Consider the following 19,119-nt stretch of genomic DNA (forward strand, 5'->3'; position numbering starts at 1 on the left):
ATAGCTACCAGATCTCGCGGTCGATGCATGTTGACTAGGTACTAGGTACATTATGCGTGCAAAGTTGAAGTGGCTCTTTCACTTGCGAACGAGAACACTAATATGTGGGAGTTTCTACTTTCGATGCTTTAAGTCAAAGCGAAAGTGTTTGCGTAAACACTTCGCCTGTATCTTTGTTGCGAGTTAAGTAGAACATTTCGACTTTGTCACTTGTCAAATTGACACAGTCCATAGTTTTTTGTAATACTTTGCAAGCGACGGATTTTGCTTCATCTATGCTGAGCCCTTCGGTAAAATCGGTTTTCAGCATAGAACGCGCCGCTTGATGACTTGCACCAATAGCTGCTGCCTGAGAAACAGATGACGTCGTTCACGCTTGTAAAATATCTAGGCATACCTTCCAAGCACTGTAATTGCCGGATGGCTCACTATGATACAGTTGGAATCCGTTCCGCCCGTCGCTGCACTGTGTTAAGCCGTTGTGATTTAAAATCTCGAAAACGCTTACCAACCCGCAAAGAGAAAAGCAACTCCGTACGGCCGAAGGCCACCGAATTGTGTGTATCCTTGTTTGTGATCGCTCAATTCTTGCACAAGATTCTCCACTGGGATCAATGTCCCATATCGTGCTCTGTAGCGCCCAGCAATCACTCTTTAAGGCTCGGTTAGAAGAGGAATCCAGTATTTAGACACAAATTTACCTCGCAAAATTTATCAGAATCATCGCGTCTGCGTTCAGTCCAGCGATTGCAGCGACTATATGCTGGTCTATTTTCCAAAGTTTTTCTGGCGTACTACTTTGCTCGAGAAGCTGCATAAGACAAGCTCAACTCTTCAGACTATAAATCATGCAATCAAGATCTACCTTCGACATAATCTTTTTCTCGGAAGCAAGCAATATGCCATTCTCTGTGTGCAGACCTATGCACGTTCCAGCATGGTTCACCGACTCGAGAGCATACTCCACCTAGTCATGCATCTGTGAACATGGTAACGTGTGATCAGTCAAATCTAGACGAACCTGGAAAAGACGACCTTCTGGACTAAACGTTGTCGTCCGCGAGTCGTATCTAGGATCGCAGTTAATTGTATCTGTAGGCGCACAAAAGTTGCCTCTGTCTCACCTGCGAGCCATTAGAATAAGAGCTGTTCGCACAAAAAGCTCGCGGCGCAAGTTGAACGCCGTGCGATGCCACTGATCGCAAATTGTTCAAATGTTGTTGTGGCCACGCGTCGCGAAGGAATGTCGTCGAGCCTTCGGTTCCACAAGTTCGCTCGTTCTCCGACCATCGGACATTCCAACCTGCAGACCTGTGGAACCAGTCGGAAAAAAATATCCGTTTTACTCGCAACCGTGCACATATTATACTGCGTTTGGATCATATCACTGATTTACTCTTTTTTCCCGTAGAACAGCATCGAAGGGACCTTCGAACCCTGCCTAGGTCATCACGCGGCGGCGTCACCGCGCCACTTCTCGCGCCGTCTTGTACAGCGTGCGACTGAGGCGCTCTCAAGCAACTGGAAAAGTTTCATAAGTCTGCGATCGCCATAATGTACGCAAGCTCACCACATATCCTCACAAAAAGCACACGAACGTTCTCAGTTCAAGGTGCCGCCGCCTCGAGCCGCGCTCAAAGGACCTTCGGTGCTGGACGCTCTGTTGACCTCTCTACCCGCAAGCTGACACCCGGCATTGATGTGTTGAAATCTCGACGTTACTCCGCGCGCGTCGCGCGGAAGCAGTCGTTGTGTGTTCGCGCCGAAAAGGTGGTCGGTATCGATCTCGGAACTACAAACTCAGCGGTAAGTAAGCTTTTATGCTGAACGAGCCCTGCGTTGTGTGAATGTTGAAGAGAACGTTCTACATTTTTCGCTAAATTCAAGATACTTACCGACATATATTTTTTGTTCCACAGGTTGCCGCAATGGAAGGTGGCTCTCCCACTATAGTTACAAATGCTGAAGGCGGACGTACGACACCTTCAGTTGTTGCGTATACGAAGACTGGTGACCGCTTGGTCGGACAAATCGCGAAGCGACAGGGGGTCGTGAATCCTGAAAACACCTTCTTTTCTGTCAAACGTTTCATCGGTCGCAAAATGGACGAAGTAAACAGTGAGTCTAAAGAGATTCCATACTCTGTTGTCAACAGTGCCGGTAAGGTGAAAATTGAGTGCCCGGCACTTGGAAAGCAGTTTGCAGCCGAAGAAATCTCCGCTCAAGTGCTTCGCAAGTTGTGCGATGATGCGGCTAGTTTTCTTGGCGATGCAGTAACAAAAGCTGTGGTTACTGTGCCGGCGTACTTCAATGATAGTCAACGACAGGCTACTAAGGATGCTGGCCAGATTGCGGGTATTGAAGTTTTGCGAATTATCAATGAACCGACAGCAGCCTCACTTGCTTACGGTTTTGATCGTAAGTCGAACGAGACTATTTTGATTTTCGATTTAGGAGGTGGTACGTTCGATGTATCTGTTCTTGAAGTCGGAGATGGTGTCTTCGAGGTTCTGTCAACTTCCGGCGATACTCACCTCGGCGGTGATGATTTCGACAAGCGTATCGTGGAGTGGTTGGCAGGCGACTTTGAAAAATCTGAGGGCATCGATCTCATGAGTGATAAACAAGCGTTACAAAGACTGACCGAGGCTGCTGAGAAGGCGAAAATGGAACTGTCAACCACTTCGTCAACGTCCATTTCGCTGCCTTTCATTACTGCCACGGCAGATGGACCAAAACACATCGACACTTCTCTCACCAGACCAAAATTCGAGCAACTATGCGATGATCTGATTAATCGTTGCAAAGTTCCTGTTCAGCAAGCGCTGAAAGACGCGAAGTTAAGTCTAGCGGAAGTTGACGAAGTGATTCTTGTTGGAGGCTCAACACGCATACCTGCTATCCGCGAATTGGTCAAGAGTCTCACTAAGAAGGAACCGAACATGAGCGTAAACCCCGATGAAGTCGTAGCACTTGGCGCCGCTGTGCAAGCTGGGGTACTCGCTGGTGAAGTCTCGGACATCGTTCTACTTGATGTGACTCCGTTATCCCTTGGCCTTGAAACGTTAGGAGGGGTGATGACAAAACTTATACCTCGAAACACAACACTTCCCACATCGAAGTCAGAAGTGTTTTCCACGGCCGCTGACGGACAGACCAGCGTCGAAATCAATGTTTTACAAGGCGAGCGCGAATTCGTCAAAGATAACAAGAGTCTTGGAAACTTTAGACTGGACGGCATACCCTCTGCTCCTCGTGGTGTACCGCAGATTGAGGTCAAGTTCGACATAGATGCTAACGGTATCCTTTCGGTCGAAGCTTGCGACAAGGGCACGGGCAAGAAACAGGACATTAAAATCACTGGAGCTTCTACGCTTTCGTCTGATGAAGTCGATCGCATGGTCGCCGATGCGGAAAAATTTGCAAGCGAAGATGCAGCAAAGCGCGAACAAGTCGAGGTGCGAAACAGTGCTGATTCTATGGTTTACCAAACCGAAAAACAAGTGCAAGAACTCGATGAAAAAATACCGCAAGATGTCAAAGAAAAAGTTCTTGAAAAAGTTGCTGAGCTCAAGCAAGCCATAGCGAGTGATGACTTAGAGAAGATGAAAACCGCACAAGAAGATTTGCAACAGCAAGTTATGGCGATGGGCCAGGCGATGTATCAAGGGACTGGTTCTGAAACCGGACAAGAAGCTTCGACTGATCCTTCTCAAGATGATGTCATAGATGCAGAGTTTTCCAGCGATAAATAAGTTCACTTCGACTTGGCGAATTTCTCCCGGTCTTGCTTCTCAGTGAAATGATTTAATGATACGCACGCCGAACATTCTTTCCGACCTCACTTCACCGCACTTCGCATTTTCTCGAGCAATGAACGTGCACTTTCTCTTGTTGCAGGGAGTTTGTCGTGAACCTAAATATGAACCATTTATTCAGTTTGTACGAAATACTCGTAGAAAGCAATCCGTACCAGGGCCTCTAATTTCCGTTCCCAGACTGCCCGCGTGCCCTCGCCCTTGAAATGACTTGAACCATATACTTCATAATCACTCAAATTCAACTCACCTCACAAATAGTCCCAAACGACTCACCGGGAAGAGAATCATTCAAATTCTGCATCAGAACGCTTCGAAAACTTGCGTTTGGATTATCAACATTTTCTAAAGACAAGTTCACAAGTGTAAGCGACAAATTAGTCGACAACGCTGCCAGTGCTTTCCTTGCTTCGACAGCCACAAATTTCTTCCCCGATGAGTTCATCTCAATCAAATTACAGAAGCATCGCTGGATCGAATCTTCATCCTTCAGTATCTTGGACGTATCGTATCCATCGATGATCTCTGTTGCGCAGAGTAGGGCTGACTTGCTTACAACACTTCGCAGGTTTCGCATTTGTTGCAATATTGAGTGCAGTGCTGGTTCAGCATGGCTCTCGAACGCATCTTTATGGAAGCGAACAAGACGTCGAATATATAGCATCGCATTGCATGATATCATCCACTCTTTGCTACTTACCTCACTCACAACACGCGCAATCGAAGTGCCGGGTTCTTCACAAGATGAGAGTTGGTCGGAACTTACATAGAAGGACGAAACATCCACTTGGGGAGGCTCGTCTTCTCTCGCCAACACGCCCCTCTCTGGCATAGCGATTCAGATTTGGATTACCGTAAAATGAGATAAGCACGAGATGAGCAGTGACGCTCGTGGACTGTAAGAGCGTCTACACGGACGCGCCCGGGCTGAGACCTGAAGTATCCCGTCGAGCTAAAATGTCTGAAGTGTCTGAATGCTTCAATATAGATACGGGTTTTCTGCTGTTTGTACTGTATTTTGTACCGAACATCGCGGGTTGGTATTACCTAGCGTACAAACAACTGCACGTATACAATCAAATACGACAGAGAGCGTCACCTGTCGGAGCAGGACAGTAGGGCGTGCTGCGAAGATGCAAACTCAGAATGAGATCGATGATCTAACGATGCAGATCAAGGTATTCGTTTGAAAGCTCATCTATCTCCGACTGATTGCTTCCAAGGATCCAAGCAGAGTGCGTGGCTCTGGTTACATCCAGTTTCCACCACAGAGGCCTTTTGCTACTCCTGTTATAGTGCAACCGCCGACTATCTGTGTGCGTAATTTTGTCACCTATACCGTCTCATCGTATCCTAATCTAATTCCTAGCAATCCTCGCACGTTCGTTCATCGGTTCCACGGACCCAATCTTCAGTGGCTAGAGCACCTCAGGTGGTCACTCCACGGTGTGTGTCTACCGAAGTGCATGAATCTACGGGTACGGGTGTGGAGTCGGTTATCAGTTCAGAGGTACGCGCAACACGGTTTTGTCTTATTTCGATCTGAGAAACTCCCTGACAGCCGGGCCTCGCAGCACCAATCATCAGCAACCAGCCGGCTGACTTGAAGCTGTCGCGTTCGCAGTCAAAGAGATTACGCAAGAAGAAGCGAGATAATTCATAGTAATTTGTTGTTCACATGAAATAACATACAATATTCGAATCGATATACGTACAGCTATAGATACTAGTCAACGCTGAGTTGGGCTATTTCGCCTTCCAATGACTTCAAAGTAGCCAACTGCCTGTTCAAAATGTTGACATATTTGCTCAAAGAGCTAGAGCCTTCTTGATCACTCTGTGTAATAGGTATGAACCATGTGCTGTTACCTGTGGGATAGTTCACGTACCGTTTTTTCATCGAACATGCTGCTCACGTCTTGAATTTTTTCACAGACGTCCTTCAGTTGAGCGCTCATGCTTTCTGCAAAACAAAATAGTCGGTCGTTGCGATCCAGTTGCACCGCACCCGGTCCGTGTCTGCATGACTTTTTAACCATCATATAATACACGTTCATCGGTACAAACCTGACTAATTCATGTGTATCTTCTTCAATTTTGGCGAGCGCCACCTCGAGGTCACTCTGATAGTTCTCAAGTGTCTCAAGCTGAAATTTTAACCGATATTGTGCAGCAGAAAGACCGCATAGATCCGTCTGCGTATGTTCGCGTAAATTCACAATAGTTTGAACATGTTTACATACTTGGATCGAGTTAATAGACTTCCTTTGCCTTGATAGCGTCGTGTCGAGCGAGTTTAGCACTCGTGTCTGTCTGGAAAACGTTTCCTGTGTTTGAAGTGTAAGATTTTCCGAGAGGCAGGGAGTGAGTGCACTCACATTTGTGGCTGCTAAGCCAGACTGCCAGCCGCGGATTAAATCTTCGGTTCCTCGTGTCATCAACGTCGTACTATGCGCCGTCGACTGGTTGCTTCGACGTTCACTTTCGCGGGTTGTGCTGTGATTTTGGTTTCTTAACTTAATAAAGAAAAAGAACTATTATTGGTTTAAGTATGACAACACACGCGTGCCCCAAAGAATCTTCAAAGATTTGGATTTGGGTTGCGGTTATCGCGATAAACGTTGGACACCGTTCGAAGCGCGTCACTGTCGCGTCGTTTTACGAGATCCAACTTAAGTGAACATGTCCGTTCACACGTCACTTAAAGTCATTGCCCTGCCGAAGGTTCACGCTCGCAGTGTTCGCAAGCAAGGTGCGAGAAGCGCATTATCTTACTTGATCGCGACTTGCATCCGTTCGCGATCGTTCTTCGTTTCTTTTCCTTCAGCGGCTTTACGCTCGACCGTTGCTCGTTACAAGGAGCGCCGAACATTTTCTATGAGTAACCTTTACCCTCGCCACAGCGTCTTACGTACCGACTGACTCGTATACTTCTCGAACACCGACAGGCAAGACCTTCGCGGTATCCGCGAAAGCGTCCTCAACCTCCGAAACCGTATTCAACTTCGAGAAGTATGTCCATTAAGTTGAGCTCTGTAGAAATCACATGACATCGTATGCGTAGGGTGGAGAAGGTTAAATCAAAGGCCAGCGCCGCTATGTCTGCCGCAGTTATCACGTCTATGACTTCTCCTTTGTTGGCTGAAGCCTCCGTGACGCCATCTTTGAAGAATACGTTGCTCTCCGTTGTCGCAGGTGGTGTCGTACTTGGGGCTATCGCCGCGGCTGTCATAGGGGTCTCTTCCTTTGACAAAGTCTCACGCAAATAAGCTCTGAAGAGCCAAGTCAAATGAAGAGGCGACTAGAGTTTATGAGGTATCGCTAACAAGTGTGCGATTATGGCAAGTTGAAGAAGATCGTGTATATGCGCAATAGTTAAATACTTGACATACTCTAACCTCACTTAATTCTCACACCGAACCTCGCGCTAAGTGATCCGTGCCCGTCGATTTTTAATTAAAGACTAATCAATATGGAGTGCGTCGCGGTCAACTATGTACTTATATCTGAGTACCCAAGTTCCACAGGCCCAGTTTGCTCATACAGATCGAGTATCCGATTTCCTATAAGCTCAGAGATTTCTGGGTCAACATTCACGGCTTCCCACCATTTCTTCGGCAGTTCGAACTTGGAGCTCAGAAATTTGGTAGCTGTTTGAACTCAGAGAAAGTTCTGATTTCAAGCGCACGCAACTTACCTAAGTAGACGACTGCTTCAGCTATATGGTTTGCACTATACTCAAGGCATAGTGATGTTCGTAGACTTGCGCATTCGTCAGAAATGTTATAATGTCGCGCGCAGATTTCTCGTACCTATCGTTAGCGAAATTCCAAGAAACTTGCGCAAGCGTTTTTGTTGACTCTTCCTCTATTAAACCAGCCTGACTCATCCTTTTAATTACTGAAAGTAAATGCTTATACGGATGTTCTACATTGAAATCAAAGCCAAGGCGATGCAGAAGTACACGTTCAGCTCTGAGAATTGTCTCCTTCAGCTCAACATGAAGTTCCTGTCGCCGTTTAAGGGTGATTGTTACGAGCAAAATGAACATAATACCTGCTGCGAACTTTCTAGACGCGTGGGGTCGCTTGCTTTACGCTGTAATAAGTGGGACGTACGAGCAAGGTCATTGAGAGGTTTCGGGGTTTCTTCCACCTTTCCGGCAAGAAAAAGACACGCAGTGGCCATGACCTGCAAAGCTATCAACTCGAGCATGTTTCGGTTTTTTGGTTCCTTACCGCCGTCTCAAACTGTTGTGCATTTTGACTATCGAGCTCAAAAAAACGATGACAGAACACTGCCGCGGTCGCAATAGTGAGCTGGGGCCTGTCGCAGTCTGTTCTTTAGGAAAACTCGAACTGTACTACTTCATATGCTTACACTTTTAGCTTCATGCCCGCTTCTTTGAGAAAATCGCAGTAACGCCATCTTCGCTCAGTGCTGGCATCCTTAGCTGTGCGAATTGAGCTTGACATGGTCAGTAATGTGGGTGTTGAGCACGCGGCGGGAGCGCAGGGACTCACGTTTGTTTGTGACTGGTGGCGGTGCCGTACTTTCTTCGACTAACTCAATATACAACCAACAAATAGAGCTATTAGCGTGCACGATTCGGGCAGCATTGCTCATGGTAATAATGTCTGCACGTGCAAGTTGCGCATCTGGCACGTACAGAAAGCCCGTGTCCGTCTGGAGCCCAGAACCGCCAGAGCAAGGTAGACGTAGGCTCGGACCGCCGACACGCCGGTCGATCGTTCCATGGACGATCTCATTGTCGTTCGTTGCAATAGAGACGTGAGCAAGTCATCACTTATCTCGCATGTCACACGGACGAGTTCTGCGTATTTTGAGACAGACGGCGTCGAGCGCGGGGAAAGGTCTCTCGGGGACCCTGGAGCTCTCGCTGATTCTGAGGTCTGGGTGCTCACGGACAACGGCCAGATGTTGAAAGTTGCGGACGTTAATCAAGTCCTACCGGTCAAACTCATTGAAACGGCGAGTGGGTACGTCGTGTATTCGCTTTTACTGTATGGTCTTGCCTACTCACGACCCCAGGGAACGTACCAGGACTGAGTGCGAGCTAAGTGAAGAGAACGTGGCGCCGGTGGAGGTAAGCTGATTTAAAACACGAATGTCCCTCAAATCATTGGAAATATAGATGGACGTGCTGCGCTTAGCTACTTGCAGCGCGACAAGTGCCACCGTCCAAACGGAATACGTGGCAGAGCTGCTGTGAGACTGGCCAAGATTTGCCTATCCCTGTTAGCATTGGAGTACCAAGCTAGTAGCGTATGTATGTATGTATGTATGTATGTATGTATGCATGTATGTAGGCGTGTATGCATGTGTGTTATCGGTGTGAATCTATGTACGCGCATCGTTTAATAGACCGTTGCACGTCGTATTTGTAATTTGTAACTAAGGTATCCACGTGTACTAGTAGTTCTAGACACCTCAAAGAGCTAATGCAGCTCTCTGGCTGTTTTAGTTGGTGCTATCAAAAATTGCGCATAGTAAGCGCGAACATTCGCCTTGTGTTTGAAGCCGCTGTTGTGTTGCTTTCGGACCGTTGCCGAGTCGTGTGTCAGGTGGGCGTTGCAGTAGTCTGAAGCGGAATATTGTTGAGGTATGTTGTACTTTTACCAACAGCGAGAAATGTGCGTACCGCAGTAATACCGTGCCATGCTGCGCCGTGTGTTCGCTCTAGTAACGAGCCTCCTGTTTCCACTTCGGAATGTGGAGTTATCCGAGCTCTTCTAGTCTTAACTCGCGTTACTCCTGCACTCCAGAACTGCAGAAGCAATGTGCCGCGCGCTCGCCCTCGCACGAGTCTCGGAATGAAGTTCTGACTCAGAACTTCTGAGTTAGCCGATTTCCGCTATCGGATTCCTGGGTCATTACGGCCCGTAATTACGGGGAAGAATCGTATAATGTTTGTTTTATCCCATATTTGATTGAGCAAGCCAGCCTTAGCTCAGTACTTAGAACGTGCACAGTAAGTTCCAGTCCAGCTTCTAGAAGTTTGAGCTTGATCTTACAGAGCTTGATTAGCAACACACTCCGTAGAATGTCGGTGAAATAACAGCGCTATAGTATAGTAGTGATAATATGAACATGATAATATTATCATTGTTGATATTAATATCAACAATGAGTTGCGCCACGATTAAGCGTCTTGAATAAAACGTACTCGGGACTTCTTCTCAGCTTGCATAAGGCCTTTCTCTTGGCGATACGATGAACATAATGTATAAGTTATTTCTTTATTTCGTTGTACAGAGTGATATACGCTACAGATGCGACACTATGGTCATATACTGAATACGAGCGATTATTTCAGGCTATTCCCGCTGAAGATAGCTCTTCGCGTTGATGAGCGGGGCAAGCAGACAAATTCCGACAAACGTGGCGGTGAGAAGCGCAGCGAAAAATGCGTCCCATCCGTACTGTTGCACAAGAAGAGAAAGTGGAACGCCCGCGTTGGCTGCTCCTAGATATGCAATCCACCCAAGGAATCCCTCACTCGCACCAACGGAGCGACGACCAACAATTTCGGCCCCACACAGTCCTACTAGCATTTGCGGACCGTACAGGAAGAACCCAATCATAAAAACTATGAGAGCTTGAGTGACGGGCCAACCAGCAGGAACCATCTTGAATGCAAGTAAAGAAGCCGCAACGCCAATAAGATATACCATCACGACTCGAATACGATTACCGACGGCTCCTCTCGTTGATTTCGCAATCAAAGAGTCACTGATCCTTCCAGCTATCAGACTACCAAGCAAACCACCAAGTTCGAGGCCAGATACTCGGACGGCCGCCGCGCCTGCGTCGATCACACCCTTTTCTTTGATAAGATAAAATACTGACCAAGAAGTGATGCCCTGACGAACGACATAGACACAAAAGTATGTGAAAGCAAGCCCCCAGATGAAAGGGTTGGAGAGAACATTATGAAGAAGATTGTTCAAAAGGCTCGGTTGTTTCGAAATGTCGGCAGCATCAGCCTTAAGTCCGCCGGCAATGCTGACGTCTATCTCGACTGGTTCGAAACCTTTATCTTCTGGAGAATCTTTCAGCGTCGAGACGATGATCACACCAACAACGACAGCTATGCAGCCAGGAGCCCACAGACCCCAGTTCCAACCAAACGTACGAGCAGCAGTTCCAGCTAAGATGGGCGCCATAAAACCTCCAAGATTATGGGCAATGTTCCACATTCCCCAGTATGTTCCACGCTCGCTAGCAGCGAACCAAGAAGTCAAAATTTTCGCACAGCTTGGCGCACCGAACCCCTGCAAGATTCCATTCATCGCCCAGAGGACACAAAAGAAAGGAAGTGTCGAGCTCGCACCAAACGCAATATTTACAAGGCCAGTCGCAATCAAACCTCCGCCAAGCATTAGACTTGGCGATAACATATCACCCACCACACCGCTGACGAACTTACTGCAGCCATAACAAAGTGGAAAGATAGAGGTGATAACACCAATAGAAGTTATATCAAGATGTAAAGACGGAGAAGCCACCATAGCTGGAGCAGTGAACGTCAAACTGTTGCGGGTCAAGTAGTAGCACGAGTAACCGAACAAAATGCTGAAAAACACGGAAAGGCGTGTTCTTAGAAACAGACTGTCGTATGTCCTCTTTGGCTCGGAAGTAGTTGCTGAGAAACCACAAACTGTCGACGGACGGTGCAACTTGCTTCGACAATTGCGTATATGCCGCTTCTGGGGCGTAAAGTCACGTCGCACTGCGCATTTAATCCAAGTTACACGCTTCGGACCTCTCCGAGTTGTTCGAGATCCCACGGGGCTCCCCGGCTGGGCGTTGAGTGTTGTGACGTGTGCCGAGACGAACATTTCTGCTACGAAAGCAAAGCAAACCAAAAGAACACGGATTCAACTTCGAATCGCCTTGCTCTATGTCGCGCGACTCTCTGAAAACGGCCGTTACGTCTTCTTCTTCAACCACGCACGGGACGTTCGGTACACGTGCAAAATCATATCAATGATGGCATATTGTAAGACAATTCTCGCGAAATAGTCCACGTCGAGTGGGTTTTCTGCCCGGCGAAAAACCGAAAAGTTGTGCGTCGGTGCGCACGTACCTCAGACGTCGCCTCAAGTACGCGGAACAGGCAACGCCCACAGAGCCTGTCATGAAAGCTACTGGTTTTGATTTTCACCGCGTGCACGCCCCCGCGCAAGATTTTCGCGCGAAAAAGACCGGTACAACGATATGTGGAGTAGTCTTCGCGGGGGGTGTTGTTCTCGGTGCAGATACTCGGTCTACGAACGGGGAAACAGTAGCCGACAAAAACTGCGAAAAAATACATCACATAGCACCAAACATATATTGCTGCGGAGCTGGAACAGCTGCCGACACGGAGTCTCTGACTGGTAAGAGTTGCAACGTTGTCGGATTGTTCGAGATTTTGTTCCAATATTTATTCTAATAACACCACATAGGCCTGATTTCTTCCAATCTTCACCTTCACAGGGCACAAACAAATCGACAGAATTTGGTGAAGACTGCGCTCACTATGCTTAAAAGCTATCTTTTCCGTTATCAAGGTCATGTTGGCGCCGCACTAGTTTTAGGCGGCGTCGACAAGGAAGGCGCACATCTTTACACTGTCTACCCCCACGGATCCTCTGATGCTTTACCGTTCGCAGCGATGGGTAGCGGATCTTTAGCGGCCATTGCAACGCTCGAGACGGGCTATAGTGAGGTTTTGAAGTTGGATGATGCAAAGGAGTTAGTGACACGAGCTATTCTAGCAGGTGTACTAAATGATCTCGGTTCCGGCTCTTCCGTCGACTTGTGTATAATTTCAAGGAGTGGGACAGAATATGTTAGGAATTATCGGTCTGATATGCATCGAACTTTCAAATTGACACCTGGTTACGAATTCGGAGACGAATGCAACGAAGTGAACAGCGCCAACTTTGATACTGCCACTCGTATATTACGCAACTAAAGAACCCAGTTGAGTGAGATATGTCACGTTTATGTCGCTAAATATTTCCTTTAAGCTTGTAAAAAGTTTTCGTCTTGTTGACTTGAATGTTCGACTTGAAAAGCCCATCCTATTGACTTCGCTCTTTCACAAGGGCATCCACAACGCTAGGATCAGCTAGAGTGGATATGTCACCCAACGAGTCTTCTTCTCGAGACGCTATTTTCCTCAAGATGCGTCTCATAATTTTACCACTACGCGTTTTTGGTAATCCTGGCGCCCATTGAATAGTATCAGGTGCTGCGAACGGACCGATAACAGTCCTCACACAGTTCACCAGAGCTTTCTTCGTTGCCTCCGTGAGAACACAACCTTCGCGCAACGTTACAAAAGCGTATATCGACTGACCCTTGATAGCGTGATCAATTCCCACTACAGCGGCTTCAGTACACTCCTGATGGGTGACTAATGCCGACTCGACCTCCGCAGTGCCGATACGATGACCAGACACGTTGATGACATCGTCAACACGTCCGGTAATCCAATAATACCCATCCGAGTCACGCTTGGCCCCATCGCCTGAAAAGTAGTACCCTTTAAACATGGAGAAGTACGCTTCTTCGTACCTTTTATGATCCGAAAAAAGTGTTCGAAACATGGATGGCCACGGTTTCTTGAAACACAAATACCCTTCGGCCTCTCCTGTCAATTCTTCTCCGGCATCGTTCAGTAATACTGGTTGAACACCAAAGAACGGGAGAGTCGCCGAACCTGGCTTCTGCTCTATCGCAAAAGGCAGTGGAGTGATCATATGCCCACCGGTTTCCGTTTGCCACCAGGTGTCTACGATCGGACAGCGTCCACCTCCGACGATCTCGGAGTACCACTGCCATGCTTCGGGGTTAATCGGTTCTCCGACTGTACCCAATATTTTCAGCGACAGCCTTTGGTGTTTGAGAACAAAGTCGTTACCGTATCGCTGCAACGCTCTTATCGCAGTTGGCGCTGTGTAGAATGCTTTCACATTATATTTGTCCACGATTTGCCAACACCGACCAGCATCTGGATGTGTCGGTACTCCCTCAAAGACAACTGAAGCGGCACCGTTTAGAAGTGGTCCATATGTCACGTACGTATGACCTGTTATCCAGCCACAATCTGCAGTGCACCAAAATATATCACCTTGTTGCATGTTGAAAACAGAGGCGCATGTAGCTCCAGCATAAACCATGTACCCTCCGGTAGTATGGAGGACGCCCTTCGGGGAGCCTGTAGAACCAGACGTGTACAACATGAAGAGTGGATGCTCCGCATCAACCCATTCTGTTGTGCACTCCATGGATTGTGCATGTACTGCTTGCTGCCAATGTTCATCACGACTAGTTGTGAGAAAGCCCTCCACGTCAAGCCTCTCGTTCATGAAACATAAGCAGTGTTCAATTTTATGACCCTTTTCGGCACTGGAATCACATGCTTCGTCGACGACAGCTTTTAAATTTATGTGTTTCGAACCTCTCATCACAGCTGAACATGTTAACACCACTTTCGCCGCCGATCCCAGAAGACGCTGCGCTAACGCCTCAGAAGAAAATCCTGCAAACACAACAGAGTGGACAGCCCCGATGCGGGCACAAGCAAGCATCGCAATAGGAAGTTCCATAATCATAGGTAAGTACAGTACAACAGCATCACCCTTAGCAACTCCGACCGATTTCAGCCAGTTTGCCAGCCGATTGACATCTGCTTGGAGCTCACTGTACGTTTTTGTCCCTTCTTCACCGACGTCATTACCTTCCCAGATTAACGCGACCTGCTCTCCACAGCCCCTTTCAATATTTCGTTCGATGCAATTCCACGCAATGTTGGTCTTCCCGCCGGCAAACCATGAGACGTCAACTTTTCCGACGTCGGTATTGAAGTTGAAGGCGCTCACACTATCAGACCAGTCAGCACTCCAGACGAAGTCCTTGGCCAGTTTGGACCAAAATTTCTCTGGCTCAGTAACGGATTCGCGATAGAGCTCGTCGTACTGGCCACGACTCGAACAGTTTCGAAGTGTATCCATCACGTTCACGGTCGAAAGATTCACCTACCCTTGGTTTTCGCTCTTCGTAGTGCGACGCAATGTGGGAAAGGCAGAGGTCACGGTGCCACATTGCAAATCACATGTCTGATATAGTGATATCCTTTAAATAGTTCAAATTTCCATTTGTATATTACTATGAAAAGAGATTTGGAAGAAAAATGGACAAAAAAAGCCACGAACTTTTCGCTTTCCCCTCAACCCCTTAACCGTAGCGAGGTTAGTGGGGTAGCGCCGCCGCACTCAGGTTCTACAAACGTGCGAAACATCCATCACTGCACGGAGCGTGTCATCATCATTCTCAGTTTATCGATATCACGACCGTATAGACTCTAAACGTAGCTCCGCATGCGTCCGCCCAATCGAGGTGGCCGTGTTCTCGACGTGCGCTCAGGCAACTCTGGTAGGACTGGTTCAAGATTTTCTAGTGCCGGCCGTGGGCGTGGGCGTGGGCGTGGCGGCCAGTTCCGTGACGAAGGCCCCCCTGCCGCAATCGAAGGTACGCTTTCTTGACGTGTCTTTTCTCGAGACTCAACGCCACTTACAGAAATTGGCACTTTTTTACACGCGTGTGAGGGCGAAATCGTATGCAAATCTACGAATAAGAAGGTAATAGCGCGCGTTTGAGAATCTACCTGTCCCGAACGTAATTACAGATACCATATTTCAACGGCGCCATCTACCTTCAAAACAAGACCCAAGTATGTCGAAATGTTTCGATATGGAGAGAACTCACTTTCTCTTTAGGTTGGCAAAATTGAAGAAATATTTGGCCCGGTGAATGAAACGGTATAGTGCTCACCTCGCATTCATGACGCCAAACTAAACATCAAACGAATGAAGTTGTTTACAGTGAAGCTCCTCGAGAGTATCAATGCAAGCTCATACGAAAAAGGTTTACTATCCTTTTCCTTGTTCTTGTTGCACGTTTCTTACCTGTCACTCAGGTGCAATTTTCTACATAAGCCCCGACAAGCTGTTACCGGTTGAACGCTTCACGAATACAACAAGGTGACCATGAATGATTCTTCAATTGTATACGCACTAATTTATTTGCAGTGCTGGTAAAGTTCGCGGTAGAGGTCAAGGGGGTAGATCCACGGGAGGAAGAGGTGGTCGGGGAGGTCGAGGTGGGCGGGGCGCCCAGTTTAGCGCCCGTGGCCGAAGCGGTCGAGGAGGTCGAGGTCGTTTTTAAACAGAGTGCAACTCCGTGTTTCTTGTGTCATGGCTCAAAGTCCATTGCCTACATCGTCAATGCTGGAAGTTTGACGCATTGTGAAGCTCAGTATTTTTTGTTCTCTACCACAAGCTCACTGGTGCATCAACTACAGTTTGTTCGCGAGACGACAAGTCTTCGCGATACCTATTGATCTCGAATCTGCGATCAATGGTAATATCGATTAGTAAACCTCAAAATATGTAATAATCAACACTCACCTTGAATCCAAATATTCTAGGTTCATACAAGTCAGTTTGTTTTGGGGTCTGCAAGTGCTTGAAGCTCATCAGAAACAAATGCGGAAACGTCGTTCCAAAGTACGCTCCGTCGGTGTTTCCTTGATATTTACTTCGAGGAAAGTATATATCCTAAAATACGGAGTTGGAAGCAAGAGATGCCAATATGGATGACGTACCTTGCACTTCGGACAGAATATTTTCACCGTCGCAGTTCGAAAGATATCCGACGTGCCGACCGGTAAGCACGGCGTATTCGCGCACATAAATCTTGGACAACGTCCAAAGTGGTTCTGTTTGTACTTCTCCAACATCAATGTCATACCTCTTTGGGTCAGTATGTATCGCGCGTGAATTAGACCATAGAGCATTTCTGCCGCCGACTCAACAAGCTCCTGCTGCTGTTCGCTCAACGTGCTATGCCCTCTTTCTACATCAAGAATTGTGTCAAGTGCGTAATCATAATATGGAACAGAGGAGCTGAGGCCGCTCAAGTTGAAATCGTCTTGTATGTATTCTTCGTCAACTTCACAAAATAACTCATTTCCTTTCAATCCGCAAAACCACGCAATCCACGACTGTTCTGTATCTTCGATCGAATCGTCGAAGGAATCGTCGCCAGACGACGCCGTTTCGTCGCTCAAATACGCAGGTTTTTTCATCTGTTTTGAACGAGCGCTATGTGGTGATTAGTCTCAGCCAACGTGGCTTCCTTAAAGCGACCTCATAAAGGTTATATAGCCACATATAGACAGTCTTATGTTAATATATGAGAGCAAGGACCGAGCCAGCACTTTGCAGACGTTCCCAACGAACTGCTCGGCAGGAAAGCTCAACAGTTCCCGTCGGAAGCGAAAACGAGCGGTAAATCTATTGCTCGCGTGTCACCCTCCTCGAAATTTCGACTCGGGGCCTGCGTGTTTCACATAGCAGTAGCATACTTTTCTACATCGCAAATCAAGCCGACCCGAAGCAACGAGTGAATAGATGCCTACTGCGCACGAGGCTGATGCGAGCGTTGCCCGCGAGCAGGACAGATTCCTGCCCGTGGCGAATATCAACAGGATAATGAAAAAAGCACTTCCGGCGAACGCGAAAATCGCGAAGGACGCAAAGGAAACAGTTCAGGAATGCGTATCAGAGTTCATCAGCTTCATCACAAGCGAGTAAGTGTCTGTCTAGTCCAGCCTTGATTTCAACTAAGAGAAAATTAGGGCTAGTGATAAGTGCCAGCGCGAAAAGAGGAAGACTATCAATGGCGATGATTTGCTGTGGGCGATGAGCACTTTGGGCTTCGAAGAATATATCCGACCATTAAGAGTGTATCTACAGGGCTACCGGAATGTAAGTAGTATTTTTTTTCATGAACTTGTGTTTTGATGATTTTTTGAAAAGGTTGAAGGCGAGAAATGATCGCTAGCGGTAAAGTACATTGGGTTGTGGACTGCAGTTTGATTGTTTTTTTTGTAAATTCGCGGTATATGTGTGTGTACATTTGTAACCGATTAAAGATTTGTCAACAGGGTAGTCACTTCTGCCGCGCTTTTCAACGTATAAGTGTTTAGCTCTACTATCGCCACTTCGCATTTGTCCGATGTGAGATCACTAGCATCTACATTCGATTCGTTTAGCGCTCTCAGTGCAATCATGATCATCTGGCCATCTACATCATTCACGGAGTAATGCAAAGCGTACAACAAACGTACCTCGTCAACGCTGGCAGTCTCGAGGGCCTCCATATTTTTTTCAAGATATGTTCGTGCTGACTGTGACCTCCCACCTAATTCACACATCAACGTCTTATTTGGATTATTCGAATGCTTGACTGGCTCATACCTATTGCAGTGCACGACATTTGGTGAACTTCACCACTAGGACAAGTTTGGAAGATTTGACAACCGAGCTGTTCACTTGAACCAACAAGTACCAAACCGACTCCACAAGGCCGTCCTGAGCTTTTTCGCATAGAGATCTATTCAAAACAATAAGAGAAAGCAAGTCTACCTGTGATCAATTCACCTGTAATGATTTTGAAGCTGCTGCAGCGAGCCGACCAGGGCATGCGCTTCGACCGTACACAAACTCTTCTCTTGTACTTTCCTCGCGAAGAAGTTTTACTAACTTTGCCCCATCTGTTGAAAGACCTGACACTGCGACGCCCACTCGTGTGTTTATTGCGAAAATCTTTTCTTGCATCGAAGATAGCTTCGATTGTTTGCGCTTCAAAGCAGCGAGCACAGCGCACTTTTTATTCTGCGATCACCATTAACAAACTTTGTAGCAAGTTTCAGAAAGTTTAGACACATACACCACAAGCTACAACGGTACTTCCTTGCTTCACGGCTTCCATCGCATCTTTTGATCATTTGAGGTCCATCACTCATAGAAGATATGTGAAAGACTTACACTCCACCTGATGCAAGCGTCCCTGTGGACTCCATGTCAACATGTCCTGTAGGTCAACGACGTCAGCGAGAGGAACGTCGTTCAGAGACGAGAGCGCCGTCAATTTTAGATAGTTACCTGATCATATTGATTGCGAAACATGGTGATAGCGACGAAACGCGTGACGAGTTATGACGATCTACGACAACTCTGAACGTTGTACCACTTGATGTCGCTTGTCGCTTCATACTTTGTCGAAAACATGTTCTAATACGGGAGTCTCAAGTACAGAGTGCACAGAGTGAAGGTGAAACACCGACAGCTGAACTATGCAGCGGCCGACGAGCTGCAACGGCCGGTCAGCAAGTTGCGGATACTGAGGTAATCGCGAGTGCACGCTTGGCCTACGCAAACTC

The 19,119-nt window shown here is 47.3% G+C and overlaps 12 protein-coding genes across 12 annotated transcripts; 4 read left to right on the plus strand and 8 right to left on the minus strand.

Moving 5' to 3' along the window:
* Positions 1-133: 133 nt before the first annotated feature.
* Positions 134-1,135, minus strand: Pac1 (Proteasome subunit alpha type 4-like protein; the record flags this gene model as incomplete). The annotated part of the gene is made up of 7 exons (XM_001416418.1): positions 134-349; positions 398-461; positions 509-652; positions 702-811; positions 866-967; positions 1,022-1,070; positions 1,125-1,135. 7 exons carry the CDS (start codon positions 1,133-1,135, stop codon positions 134-136), a joined length of 696 nt encoding a protein of 231 aa, XP_001416455.1.
* Positions 1,136-1,484: 349 nt separating this feature from the next.
* HSP70B (Heat Shock Protein 70, chloroplast) lies at positions 1,485-5,440 on the plus strand. The gene is made up of 3 exons (XM_001416174.1): positions 1,485-1,806; positions 1,920-5,134; positions 5,188-5,440. Exons 1-2 carry the CDS (start codon positions 1,555-1,557, stop codon positions 3,753-3,755), a joined length of 2,088 nt encoding a protein of 695 aa, XP_001416211.1. The 5' UTR covers positions 1,485-1,554; the 3' UTR covers positions 3,756-5,134; positions 5,188-5,440.
* A 104-nt stretch (positions 5,441-5,544) lies between these two features.
* Nup62 (predicted protein) lies at positions 5,545-6,256 on the minus strand (the record flags this gene model as incomplete). Its single annotated transcript, XM_001416419.1, has 5 exons — positions 5,545-5,680; positions 5,724-5,837; positions 5,886-6,013; positions 6,062-6,145; positions 6,197-6,256. The coding sequence occupies 5 exons, from the start codon at positions 6,254-6,256 to the stop codon at positions 5,545-5,547; spliced, it is 522 nt and encodes a 173-aa protein (XP_001416456.1).
* On the plus strand, positions 6,242-7,213 carry psbX (psbX, PSII-X, photosystem II polypeptide). The gene has a single exon (XM_001416175.1). The coding sequence runs from the start codon at positions 6,875-6,877 to the stop codon at positions 7,085-7,087; it is 213 nt and encodes a 70-aa protein (XP_001416212.1). The 5' UTR covers positions 6,242-6,874; the 3' UTR covers positions 7,088-7,213.
* Positions 7,214-7,310: 97 nt separating this feature from the next.
* On the minus strand, positions 7,311-8,293 carry CycK (CycK-related cyclin family protein; the record flags this gene model as incomplete). The annotated part of the gene is made up of 6 exons (XM_001416420.1): positions 7,311-7,468; positions 7,516-7,580; positions 7,631-7,827; positions 7,875-8,009; positions 8,057-8,144; positions 8,199-8,293. 6 exons carry the CDS (start codon positions 8,291-8,293, stop codon positions 7,311-7,313), a joined length of 738 nt encoding a protein of 245 aa, XP_001416457.1.
* A 280-nt stretch (positions 8,294-8,573) lies between these two features.
* OSTLU_30177 (predicted protein) lies at positions 8,574-9,235 on the plus strand (the record flags this gene model as incomplete). The annotated part of the gene is made up of 1 exon (XM_001416176.1): positions 8,574-9,235. The coding sequence occupies one exon, from the start codon at positions 8,574-8,576 to the stop codon at positions 8,886-8,888; it is 315 nt and encodes a 104-aa protein (XP_001416213.1). The 3' UTR covers positions 8,889-9,235.
* A 42-nt stretch (positions 9,236-9,277) lies between these two features.
* SnRnpU1 (predicted protein) lies at positions 9,278-9,499 on the minus strand (the record flags this gene model as incomplete). Its single annotated transcript, XM_001416421.1, has 2 exons — positions 9,278-9,420; positions 9,481-9,499. The coding sequence occupies 2 exons, from the start codon at positions 9,497-9,499 to the stop codon at positions 9,278-9,280; spliced, it is 162 nt and encodes a 53-aa protein (XP_001416458.1).
* A 582-nt stretch (positions 9,500-10,081) lies between these two features.
* OSTLU_30179 (MFS family transporter: hexose phosphate) lies at positions 10,082-11,750 on the minus strand. The gene has a single exon (XM_001416422.1). The coding sequence runs from the start codon at positions 11,678-11,680 to the stop codon at positions 10,157-10,159; it is 1,524 nt and encodes a 507-aa protein (XP_001416459.1). The 5' UTR covers positions 11,681-11,750; the 3' UTR covers positions 10,082-10,156.
* Positions 11,751-12,180: 430 nt separating this feature from the next.
* Positions 12,181-14,895, minus strand: OSTLU_44757 (predicted protein). Its single transcript, XM_001416423.1, has one exon. The coding sequence runs from the start codon at positions 14,843-14,845 to the stop codon at positions 12,911-12,913; it is 1,935 nt and encodes a 644-aa protein (XP_001416460.1). The 5' UTR covers positions 14,846-14,895; the 3' UTR covers positions 12,181-12,910.
* Positions 14,896-15,557: 662 nt separating this feature from the next.
* Positions 15,558-16,995, minus strand: OSTLU_44941 (predicted protein). The gene is made up of 3 exons (XM_001416424.1): positions 16,498-16,995; positions 16,301-16,450; positions 15,558-16,241 (listed from the first exon to the last, which is right to left on the minus strand). The coding sequence occupies exons 1-3, from the start codon at positions 16,978-16,980 to the stop codon at positions 16,227-16,229; spliced, it is 648 nt and encodes a 215-aa protein (XP_001416461.1). The 5' UTR covers positions 16,981-16,995; the 3' UTR covers positions 15,558-16,226.
* Positions 16,996-17,305: 310 nt separating this feature from the next.
* Positions 17,306-17,698, plus strand: OSTLU_35958 (predicted protein; the record flags this gene model as incomplete). The annotated part of the gene is made up of 2 exons (XM_001416177.1): positions 17,306-17,484; positions 17,533-17,698. 2 exons carry the CDS (start codon positions 17,306-17,308, stop codon positions 17,696-17,698), a joined length of 345 nt encoding a protein of 114 aa, XP_001416214.1.
* Positions 17,699-17,823: 125 nt separating this feature from the next.
* On the minus strand, positions 17,824-18,865 carry Psma1 (alpha-type C2 proteasome subunit; the record flags this gene model as incomplete). The annotated part of the gene is made up of 7 exons (XM_001416425.1): positions 17,824-17,973; positions 18,025-18,098; positions 18,155-18,290; positions 18,338-18,571; positions 18,627-18,673; positions 18,725-18,770; positions 18,842-18,865. The coding sequence occupies 7 exons, from the start codon at positions 18,863-18,865 to the stop codon at positions 17,824-17,826; spliced, it is 711 nt and encodes a 236-aa protein (XP_001416462.1).
* Positions 18,866-19,119: the final 254 nt, after the last annotated feature.

Source organism: Ostreococcus lucimarinus, chromosome 2 (assembly GCF_000092065.1).
Source record: "Ostreococcus lucimarinus CCE9901 chromosome 2, complete sequence".
Classification (NCBI taxonomy): Eukaryota; Viridiplantae; Chlorophyta; class Mamiellophyceae; order Mamiellales; family Bathycoccaceae; genus Ostreococcus; species Ostreococcus sp. 'lucimarinus'.

What these genes read in the sequence shown, in the direction of transcription:
- OSTLU_30179 (XM_001416422.1), bottom strand. Translation starts at nt 11,680, where the DNA reads ATGTTCGTCTCGGCACACGTCACAACACTCAACGCCCAGCCGGGGAGC.
- OSTLU_44941 (XM_001416424.1), bottom strand. Translation starts at nt 16,980, where the DNA reads ATGAAAAAACCTGCGTATTTGAGCGACGAAACGGCGTCGTCTGGCGAC. An exon ending in TATTCTGTCCGAAGTGCAAG is followed by an intron (nt 16,451 to 16,497) that starts GTACGTCATCCA and finishes TCCGTATTTTAG; the next exon opens with GATATATACTTTCCTCGAAG.
- psbX (XM_001416175.1), top strand. Translation starts at nt 6,875, where the DNA reads ATGCGTAGGGTGGAGAAGGTTAAATCAAAGGCCAGCGCCGCTATGTCT.
- HSP70B (XM_001416174.1), top strand. Translation starts at nt 1,555, where the DNA reads ATGTACGCAAGCTCACCACATATCCTCACAAAAAGCACACGAACGTTC. An exon ending in TCGGAACTACAAACTCAGCG is followed by an intron (nt 1,807 to 1,919) that starts GTAAGTAAGCTT and finishes TTTGTTCCACAG; the next exon opens with GTTGCCGCAATGGAAGGTGG.
- OSTLU_44757 (XM_001416423.1), bottom strand. Translation starts at nt 14,845, where the DNA reads ATGGATACACTTCGAAACTGTTCGAGTCGTGGCCAGTACGACGAGCTC.